The sequence below is a fragment of the Phoca vitulina genome, unplaced genomic scaffold, assembly GCF_004348235.1.
Source record: "Phoca vitulina isolate PV1807 unplaced genomic scaffold, GSC_HSeal_1.0 scaffold9, whole genome shotgun sequence".
NCBI classification, from domain to species: Eukaryota; Metazoa; Chordata; class Mammalia; order Carnivora; family Phocidae; genus Phoca; species Phoca vitulina.
In genome coordinates, this window is record NW_022589712.1 from 2,322,137 (window position 1) to 2,333,327 (window position 11,191).

Sequence of the window (11,191 nt, forward strand, 5' to 3'; positions counted from 1 at the left end):
TCCTCCCTCTCCCCTCCCTCCCCTCCTCCCTCACTTCCCCCTTCACCTCCCCTTCTGCTCCCCACTCTGATCCTCCCTCACCTCTCCCTTCACCTCCCCGCTCTACTCCTCCCCCTCCTCCTCCCTCCCCTCTTCCCTCACCTCTCCCTCACCTCCTCCCTCACTTCCCCCTTCACCTCCCTCTCTGCTCCCCCCCCTGCTCCTCCCTCACCTCCTCCTTCAGCAGCAGGAGGCCAGCCTTTGGACACCATAACACAGGGGAAAGACACGTGCATTTCACGGGTGCTCCTTCTATGTCCATGGACCACGTGGCCACACCCAGAGCTAGAGCCTACCCGTGGCTGGTCCTGCCGTGGCCATGAGTGGTGTTACCTTGTCACCTTCCTCCTTCCTAGAGGATTTCTTTTCCCTCATCTCAGACCAAGGAAGAAAATGGGTGATTATGAAAATCTCCATGGATAACTTCACTCTTACCCACGAGGAGGACAGTCTGTTCCGCGATGAGACAAGGGTGACTGTCGGCTCGGCTGCCCGCTCCAGAAAGGGGCCCAGGCCGTGTGGGGCCAGCACCCGAGAGCACGCCGAAGAGGCTTTGTCCAGTTTCCCCCAGCAGAGGGCCTTTGCCCCACAGGCAAGCAGCACTGCCACACATAGAGTTACGAGAACATCTTCACTCCCCTTAACATGAGCACTTCCTCCTTTATATCCACCGGCGGCGAAAGCCGTGTGACTGGGCTGTGCGCCACGTAATGCCGTGTGCGGGCCCCGACGGCGTGCCCTGCCACAGGAAGGGTCCTCGGCTGGCTCCTCCCCACTCGGTCACCACCACCCGTGTCATCTCCCCCATGGTGGCCTCTTCCTGCCGGAGGCTCAGTCCTGACATTCTCCTCCCAGGGAGGGCTCACGAATTGGTCCCCGACCTGTTTGTCATCCCTACACCTACTCCCCCCACCACATGCTTTCCTCAGTCAGACAGAACTATCTGCTGCTGTGAGCGTCTGTAAGTCTGAAAGAGGCAGGATGAAAGAAATGTCAGTAGCTCTCCAGATGAACTCTTATTGAGCAGAGAAAACTCGTAATGATGCATTTGGTTTCTCAACGAAATTTTAACAGGAAGACAGATACTCAGCTGAAAGAGGATCCAGGGCCGATGGCTACATAAGCGGCCCTAGTAAATACCCAAAGCCTCATTAGACCGTGTTCTTCACCTCTCAAGAGGACAACTGACTGGCTTTCTTGGTTCCGTGGTGAGAGGAAACCCAGGTTTGCAGACCGTCCTCAAGAGCCGAATTTCCTGGTCTGTTCTTGTCCACTGACCTGCGGAGCTGGGAGAAGGCCAGGCTCCTATAGCCACTGAGTGCTGACCCCCCATGAAACAAGGCTCTAGCCAGAACACCACACTGTCTCCTCTTGATAGGTTTGTTTCCAAGGCTGGGAGGGTGGGCGGTTCCATTCAATTTGGTTTGTCCTACTCAATATTTCCCACACAGCTTTTGTGAAATGGTAGCTGATAGAACAGAAATTTTAAGAGGGTTTCATGATCAAATAAGCTTGGGAAAGATGGCATATTTCTTGAAGCTAGAAAGAGAAAAAACACTTTCAACCATGTTTCATCCAGCTTCCATGATTATTTTGACTCTGAATCTTCTTCCCCTCCCCCCCGCACACATGAGTGCCCACACACACACTCTCTCTGCTATAATACCTGTTAATGTCATTGAACATAGTTTGAAAACATTGCTGTAAATTGCAAAGATTGAATTTCTTAATCACAGTGCCAGATCTGTAAATTCTGCGTGCTCCTCCTGGTCATAGCAGTAACAGCACCGACAAGGTGCTCGTTCATCTGTTGACGCTGCTTGTTCACAGCTCTTTCGGACACAGTTCTCGAGCCACTGCCCAGCCTGTTAGCAGCCTCGGGATCAGAGGCCAGCCATACTCTGCGGTTGGCTTCAGTCGGAAACAAGGTCGCTGGGAACAAGGTGTCTCCTTCGCTCCTTGACTCTGCCCAATTTCAAACCTGGAGAAGAAGGTGGGTGAGCAAGCTGGACCTCCGTCCCTCCCTCTGTCCTTCCTGACCACTTTCGCTCTGGCCAGACCGACTTCACTGAGAACGCAGTACCAAAGTTTCCTCCCATGGCATCAGTCAGAGTCTCCCAAACCGCAGCATTTCCACCGAAATAAGCTCTGTATGCCTCCTTAAATGATAAATTGTGCACCAACATACTAACATTGTCAAAGAAACAAGTCAAAATTGCCTGAACTTGGAATTTTTGATTAGCACGTTGTTCTAGGACTTTGGAATATCAACATCTCCCCCACGAAGCTTTGACTTTGTTACCCTTTCCCCCTAGGTCATAAGGAAACATCATGCCTCACTATCGGTTTTGATTTTCTCAAAAGCTATCTTGTTTTCTTTCTTTGAAATTTCAGAAAGATGCCAAACATGCACTTTCTGGGTATCTTTGCGAACTGCGAGGCACGATCTTCACATCGTCTTTGTTTTCACAGAATGTGAAAGTTCTAGAAACTAAGATTTTTCTTAACTATTTTTCTTGCAAGTTACCATGTGTTGGAAGGAACCCAGCCTCTGACCACTGGGGATATGGGGGAGTTACTGGTGGCCATCGCAGGTATCTGATCCAAACTCCTTAAGCTTCTCAGGCCAGTAAGACCCCTGCTAATCATATTAACACCAGCGCTTCATGCTTTTGCATGTCCAAATTCATCTAACTGTAGACAACTTGACATTTGCTTTTTCTAAAGAATGTTCCTGGTTTAGGCCAACAGGATTCACTGCACCTCCAGCCCTAGAGCAGAGTAGCCCTCAAGAGTATTGGTGGTGAACTGCCAACACTTTGAACATGTCTCTAAAAGGGAGAAATAGGCAGGTAATGTCTGGAGAGACAGACTGCACAGGGAGGCCCGGGTCTATTTTTGCAGGGGGAGCAGAGAGGTAGGTATCTGGTGAGACCGTCTGATGTGCGGGAAGGCACAGACCAAACGGCTGGCCATAGGATGTGGAATCTTTTATGGGTAAGCTCCTCTTGAAGGCGATCCCCCCTGCCCACCTGCTAATGCATTTCTGATCATCAATTTTTAGAAAAGAAAACCGTATTTCATGACAGAGGACGAACCTCCGGGGCCCATCCTGAAGCCGCTGGTGTTTCGCGTAGATGACAGCACACCCGAAATGGTGCAGAGTGTCCTGCTGGAGCGTGGGTGGGACAAGTTCGATCAAGGAGAGCAGAACGTGGAAGACTGGAACCTGTATTGGAGGACTTCCTCCTTCCGGATGACCGAGCACGTCAACATCAAGCCGTGGCAACACCTCAACCACCACCCGGGCACCACCAAGCTCACCAGGAAGGACCATCTGGCCAAACACCTGAAGCACATGAAGAAGATGTATGGCACGCCCCTGTACGAGTTCATCCCCCTGACGTTCATCATGCCCAAGGACTACAACAGGTTCGTGGCCGAATATTTTAGGGAGAAGCACGTGCTGGGCGCCAAGCACAGCTACTGGATTTGTAAGCCTGCCGAACTCTCTCGCGGGAGGGGTATCATCATTTTCAGTGACATTAAAGACTTAATCTTTGATGATACATACGTAGTACAGAAATATATCTGCAACCCTCTGCTTGTGGGCAGATATAAATGTGACCTCCGCATCTATGTTTGTGTCACCGGCTTTAAGCCTTTGACCATTTATATTTACCAAGAAGGGCTAGTGCGGTTTGCCACAGAGAAGTTTGACCTCAGTAATCTGCAGAACAATTATGCCCATTTGACCAACAGCAGCATCAATAAATCTGGGGTCTCATATGAGAAAATCAAAGAAGTGATTGGTCACGGCTGCAAGTGGACCCTCAGCAGATTCTTCTCCTACCTTCGCAGTTGGGATGTGGATGACCTGCTTTTGTGGCGGAAAATCAACCACATGGTTATTCTCACGGTGCTCGCCATCGCTCCCTCGGTCCCCTTCGCGGCCAATTGCTTTGAGCTCTTTGGGTTTGACATTTTGATTGACGACAACTTGAAACCCTGGCTTCTGGAGGTCAACTTCAGCCCCGCCCTGTCCGTAGATTGTTCGGCGGACGTATCAGTGAAGAGGAAGCTTATCCATGACACCATTGAGCTGATTTACTCGCAGGGTCTAAGAAACGAGAGGACGGAATGTCGTGACGGTGCTAAGGGGAGCCGCAGCGTCTCCCTTGCCAAGCTGGACATGGGTAGACTCAACAAGGCTTGTAGCGCTCTGTCCTGTGAGTCCCTCTTACAGCTCACAGGTAGGACATTTAAGGATGAATCTGCTGTGAAGAAAGCCGTAAAAATATGTCCTGAAAATAAACATGCCTCCCAGCCGAGGGAAATGACGAGTAGGAAGAAGGACCTACTTCTGTCAACAAAAGAACCCCCCCAAACCAAGCCAAAGCTGAAGGGTAGACACTCGACCCATAAGACGCTCATTCCATTCATGTCACTCATTCAATCGTGCGTGGGCAAGACCAGCATCTCCCCGTGCGTCCCCTCGGACAACAGCAAGGTGCCAGATCTCCAAGCAGGGAACTTTGTGCTCATTTTTCCTTTCAATGAAGCTACTTTTGGAGCTTCTAGGAATGGATTAAATGTTCGAAGAATAATCCAAGAGCTCCAGAAACTAATGAATAAGCAACATCCCCACATGGCAGAAAAGGAAGCAAAAAGAAGGTAAAAGAGTCTTGGGGAAACCAGGGATTCCGTCGCCAGGGACAGCAACGGCTCAGCCCTTGACCTCTGTATTCAGCACATCGACCACGTCACTGGGACCCCTGATGTGGGTGCGTATGTAAATATAACTACTCTGCAAATTTGGACACATTCACGTGGTGATTAAATTATATGATATGAGTGGCTTATTTGCTCTGATTTCTTGGGAGAATGCCACCCAGCCTCTTGCCTGCACTTGGAAATGCTTTATTACAATTATACAGTGCACTTATTTAAACATGAAAAGATTACTAGAACATTTTTAAGGACTCTTATGTGAGAACAACACAAAAAAAGACCAAGGGTTAACTTTTTTGTTTTTTAACACACCATTTTTTTTCAAAATTATTTTTGTCAACTTAATGATTAAACAGTCATCTGGGGTAAAGCCAATTGCTGAAAACCTCCCCCCAAAATACCCAAATGACTCTATCAGTCCTAGGTCCTGGGCCCTAACTCAGACACTGTGCCACATAGCTTCCCACTGGGGACATCCATCAACCATATTCAAAAGGTGGCCCCCTCTGGGTTGGCCCCCTCACTGATAGGTTACCATGCCAGCATGTGACCTCAGAACCTTCCAGATGCAGCCCTGTTACCATTCCTGCCTCATAAGAAAGTATTGACGAGTCCTAAGACACAAAGTCTCCAGCGTTTACTTGAAAACATTATGCTGAGTGAAAAAAAGCCAGACACACGAGGCCACATGTTGCAGGATTCCATGCCGACGTCTGGAGTCAGCAAATCCACAGACACAGAATACAGATTGGTGTTTGCAGGGTCCAGGGTGGGGGACTGGAGAGCAACTGCAAGTGGGTGGGGGGTTTCCTTTTGGAAGACAAGAATGTTCTGGTGATGGTTGCACATCACCATGAATGAATGTGCCAAATGTCACTAATGGGAAATTTCACGTTATGCTTATTTTCCCACAATGAAGAAGTTAAAGCACAAGTTAAGACAGGCAGGACGAAACATAGACTGGGGACGCAGGGCGCACAGCGGGTGATGCGGCCATAGAAAGAGAACGCAGGAAGTGATTGCTCTCAGTACCGGCGTATGATTACGTACTGCGATTGCACCTGCAGGTGCCCCTCAATGGCTAACGAAATTCTAGTGCTTGATCTGAATGGTTCAGAAAGAAAGGGGGAGAGAAAAAATCCAGCACTCTCAACACGAGGCTGTAATGCCTATTTTGTTCATTGCCTGGTTTCATGCATAAGTCCATTTATTTGCTCCCAGTCTTGTTCCAGGAAAGATTTAAAGGAGTCGAGTGGGAATGTAAGTGCATCAAGATTGTTCTGATCTTTTATATCAGTTTTCCACTTTATAGTATTTGGCAAATGAAGAAAAGGTTCTTTTCCACAAACGTTGAGGTGCGCTCTAAGACCAAATCATGAGGCTGGCATCGCTGGAAAACCAGAGATTAGCTCTCATTCTCTCCGTGTCTTCAAATACTCACTCCTTCATCATGAGCCAGGTTTTAATGACTCAGCTGGGAGGATGAACGTTGCAGAGAGGAGTGAAGCGTGTGCTATTAAGGATAGATGATTTTATTGGGGCATTTGAAGTTTTACGGCAATAGCCTTGGGCCGTCTGTCAGGAAAAACATGCAAAGTCTGGGCAGTATATCTCTCAAATGGCAAAATGTGGGCCAATTAAACAAAAATCATAGTGGAGTGAGATAAACCTCAAACGCACCAGGAAACTGTGCGTAGAATTTGCACGCAGGTGCACACTTGTGTAAGGGACATGGAGGGAAAACATGAATGCAGTCTTGCTGAGGTAGGAAGGTCAAAACTACAGAGTCCAGAGAATTCTCCGGGAGATGTGGTAGTTCTTCAAAAAAATCCTTGGACTTTCACTTCTGGGAAAGTGGAATAGGCGTACATTTCCTCATACCTTCACTCAGTACAACTGAACACGTTGGCGCGTGCAAATAGACAAGCGTGAGGAGTCACAGAGGGGAGAAAGAAGGCAGTACCACTAGGGACCCCAAGAAAAAATAGGGTGTTGGGTTTCCTGGCTTTGAGGATTTGGGGGTGGGGTTTGCCTCATACTCCAAACTGGGCGCTAAAGTAGCTGCCAATGCAAGGTGACACAAAGACCCAAGACTCGTCTCCGAGCGGAGGACCAGGAGAGGGGCAGCTCAAGGGAAATGTAAGTAAAGGAGCCTGGGACGTGAATGGGGTCACTGACTCTGAGAAATCTCCCAGGGAGCTGGAAGCGCCTTGCAGTTGAAGGGGAAGATTCTTACTTCATTTCCAAACTGCATTCTATCTCCCCTGGACTCGAGGTTGGAAGAAACCAACAGCAGGGGACACAGGAAGTCACGCTGAGAACCTTCTGGAAGGAATGGGGAAGCTAGAAGTGTGCTCACTGACACCGAGGTCACACCGGGCTGGAAAGCAGTGGGGGGAGTGTGGCCCCCACCCGCCAAGCCCGCCCCCCGAGTGGGCGGAGCCTGAGCAGGACGTGGTGGGACAGCCCGGGAAGACAGGTGGCAGGTGCACAGCGGCCGGCCAGCGTGAGACAGACCCACCGGCAGGGCTCAGAGCCGTGCCGCCGCCGCCACCTCAGGGGCATGCAGGGGGTCCGGTGGACATGGGCAGAAGGAGGGCAGTCCCCCGCGTGGTCTCTTCCAAACCTGACCCTCGAGACTCTTCCTGTCTGTTGAGCAGACTCCCCATGTCCACCTGCAAATGTGTGCGCTGATGGCACGGCCCCCTGTGGAGGAGGCTCGTCCAGGGCGTCTCCGCTCCTCTGCAGGGTGGACCCTGTCAGGAAGGGACGGTGGGAGGTAAGCCACATCCCCGCATCCTCAGCATCCTGAGATACTGATGTCCCCAAGCAGGCTACCGTCTGAAATCACTGTCCGTTACGGTCTCCCCGAGGGTTAGTTTCCCAGGGACTCTGCAGGGGGACGATGCAGGAGACGGGCCAGCTGAGGGATAAGGGAGGGTTGCTGGCTCGGGCAGGAAGGGACGGGGCCCCTGCGCTCCCTGCTGGACTCTGCCCTCCCCTGGCTCGGCTCACCTCTGAGTTGGCTCAGTCCTCCTACAGCTACATTCTGCTTTCCTGTGTGTCTCTTTTACGTTCAGTCTGACATCTCGTTTTAGGGTCAGAGGGTAAAGAAATACCTCCTCTCTCTTTCCTTCTGTGAAAAAGACCCTGACCCACGTCGTCCAGTGGGGGGATGACAGGGCAAGCCTAGGTCACATGGGTCCCCCTTATCCCAGGGAATGGGGGGTCGGGTGCACCCTGGGGGCCCCCCAGAGCCCCTGGAGAGCAGGAGGAAGACTTCCCTTGAGGAAAGCATAGAGGCACAGTTCTCGGAAGAAGGGGTGCTCGGCAGACACAGGCAGCATTCGCCTGTGAAAATGGAAGGGTGGTCAGATGGGGAGCTGCAGGGAAACCGAGGCCTGGAGTAGTCCCTGAGGCCTCGGTGCGCCCTGAGGCCGCAGGTGAACACCAGATGGTGGGTAGCATCTGCTGCAGGAGAAAGTCACAGGAGCGTCGGCCTAGGATTCCCCCTTGGTCAGGACCGGACAGGACTGAAGAACACAGACAAGCAGCGGCTTTCGGCACCAGCAAGGGCCACACAAGAGGTCTGGCCTCCTGGAACTTCCTAGACCCTCCTAGCTCGTGTGCTCCCCACCATGTTCACCCACAGCCGCTCCCGGAGGACGGCCCTGGGCTTCAGGAGGAGGAGGAGCCCAGCACACCCCCAACCCCGGGAGTGTGAGTGTGTGGGGAGCTCGGAGCCCGGAGAACTGCCGTGCAGAACAGATCAGTGCCTTAACTGGGGTGAATGGGCATTCCGGAGACCCTTGTAGTCACCCCCCTTCCCACTTCTGAGCTGGCAAGCTGGGAGCAATCTGGCGGTGAGGGTCCTGGGCAGTGGGGCTGGCCGTGGGGCCCCCGGCTCTGTGGCGCTGCCACCTTGCAGAAACACGGCAGGGCTCCGAAGCCTAAACGAGCAGACCGCCTGCGTTAACAAGGGAAGACACCAGAGCTTTCCGGGGGCCGACAGGAAGGGGTCAGCAGGCTAGCTTGCACGGCGGGGAAGAACACTGGTGTCACGAAGAGGGTGCGCCCCCTTCCCCCTCTCCGGGGCGGCTTCCCAAAATAAAGGACACAATTCATTTAAGTTCTAAAATAACTAAAATATTATTTTCATTAAAAAACTGATTTGGGGTTGGTTTTAGTGAATATTCTATCATTAGATCTGTACTTACTACAAAACCTGGACACCTTCAAGGCTGATGGGGACTTTTTTCAGGTTTGTAGAGATGTTTCTGTTTTATTTTATTTTTCCAAGCATTTTCACATAGGTCTCTGCTGATTGGCCTCTGGGAAGCAGACCCAGGCCCCCGTGCTTCTGGGCTGGGGCTCTCGGGCCACGCGAGGCCGCCTCCCTCAGCTGGTGGCTGTGACCCGACATTCCTGCTAGAAGTTTCAGTGTCTATCTTGCCTTTAATTTAACCAAATGCCTCGTCAGTTCTTCTTTAAAAAAAAAAAAAAAGCTATATATCCAAACAAAATAAAGGAAATAAATATGCTGGATTGCTGTATTGGTGCTCTGCAGATCATGCTTTTCTCATTTTCAAGATCTGGAAACGCGCACATACTAGCAGACTGTGTGGTTTGGGAGGGGATTTGCAAGATTACTGATGTACTTTGTGATGTCAAGGAAAGTCTCTCAGGAGAGAGAGTATTTTTGTTCCTGAGAACCCTGGAGAGAAATAAGTCAAGCAGAGAAAGACAATTATCATGTGGTTTCACTCATACGTGGAACATAAGAAACAGCACAGAGGATCACAGGGGAAGGGAGGGAAAACTGGATGGGAAGAAATCAGAGAGGGAGACAAACCATGAGAGACTCTTAACTCTAGGAACCAAACTGAGGGTCACTGGAGAGGAGGGGGTGGGGGATGGGGTACCTGGGGGATGGGCATTAAGGAGGGCACATGTGATGAGCACTGGGTGTTCTATGCAGCTGATGAATCACTGACCTCTACCTCTGAAACTAATGATGTACTGTATGTTGGCTAACTGAATTCAAATAAAATAAATAAAATAAAACAAAGATTGTATAAACAACAAAAAGAAGAACCCTGGAGCACATCCCATGGAGAAAGTCGCTGGCGAGAGGAGACAGGTTTGGGGCGATGGGCCCATGCAGGGGTACAAGGGGCCGAGGGTCAGTGAAGCCCAGGTGCGGGTGAGCGTGCGGAAGGCTGAGGGGTGTTTCAGCAGTGCTGGGGTGTCGCTAGGAGGTAGTGGGCTCTGGGCAGGAAATCCAGCTGCTGGGAGGGCAGCATCCAGCAGCAAATCTGTCACTGCGCACACGGTGCCGTCAGCAGAAACCTAGCTGCTAAGGGACAGGGAAGCCATGGAGCTTCTCACTACACATAGGGGACCACCAAGCGAGTCACAGAGCTAAGGACATTTTTAGTCTCATAGATTCACCACACTTTATCAGAAACTTGTGTAGGAATCCGGACAGTGAGGACGTCAAGTGCCTTTCACACGGAGAGAATATTGTTGAATTGTGTTCTTCCGTCGAGCGTTGCTGTAGGCAGCGTTGCCCCCCGAAGACGTCTACGTCCCAATCCTGGGGCCCGTGAAGATGTCACCTCACAGCAGAGGGCTGGTAATGGAAGCAGAGTCAGAGAGATGTGACGAATCTGCACCACTGGCTCTGGAGGTGGAGGAGGGGCACACGGGCCAAGGACCGGCGGGCTGTAGAAGCTGGCGGAAGGAAGGGAGCGGGTTCTCCCCGAGAGCCCCCAGCTGGGACGCAGCCCTGCCAACCCATCTTAGAATTCTGACTTCCAGGACTAGAAGCCGTTGCTGGTAGAGATTTGTTTCAGCAGCAACGGGAGACGAGTTTGAGTTCTAAATAAGAAAACACAGACTAACAAAACACGGACTAATATGGTTGTTTCGTGGAAGTGTAACAGAAACAAGGTCAGCTCGCATAGCATGGGAGGCAGTCAGCTTCGTCCCCCTCAAAGTTTCTGTCTCTCGGGTTTAGGATTAACACCCAGGTGGTTGGCAGCCTGCACACCTGTGAGACCATGCACATTGCAGTGGTACAGGTGTGCATCCCCGCGGTACAGGTGTGGATCCCCGTGGTACAGGTGTGCATCCCCAAGGTACAGGTGTGGATCCCCGCGGTACAGGTGTGCATCACCACGGTACAGGTGTGCATCCCCGAGGTACAGGTGTGCATCCCCCATGGTACAGGTGTGCATCCCCACAGTACAGGTGTGCATCCCCCACAGTACAGGTGTGCATCCCCATGGTACAGGTGTGCATCCCCGTGGTACAGGTGTGCATCCCCCATGGTACAGGTGTGCATCACCACGGTACAGGTGTGCATCCCTGCAGTACAGGTGTGCATCCCCCACAGTACAGGTGTGCATCCCCCATGGTA

General features: G+C 51.4%; 1 protein-coding gene across 1 annotated transcript in view; it reads left to right on the top strand.

Annotated features, from left to right (window-relative positions):
• Nucleotides 1–454: 454 nt before the first annotated feature.
• The window catches only part of TTLL2 (tubulin tyrosine ligase like 2), a 13,580-nt gene continuing 2,843 nt past the window's right edge, over nt 455–11,191 (top strand). Inside the window, exons 1-3 of the mRNA XM_032408240.1 lie at nt 455–631; nt 3,104–4,713; nt 10,790–10,979. Of these exons, the coding sequence (XP_032264131.1) occupies nt 455–631; nt 3,104–4,713; nt 10,790–10,979 (1,977 nt within the window). The remainder of the gene's footprint in view (nt 632–3,103; nt 4,714–10,789; nt 10,980–11,191) is intronic.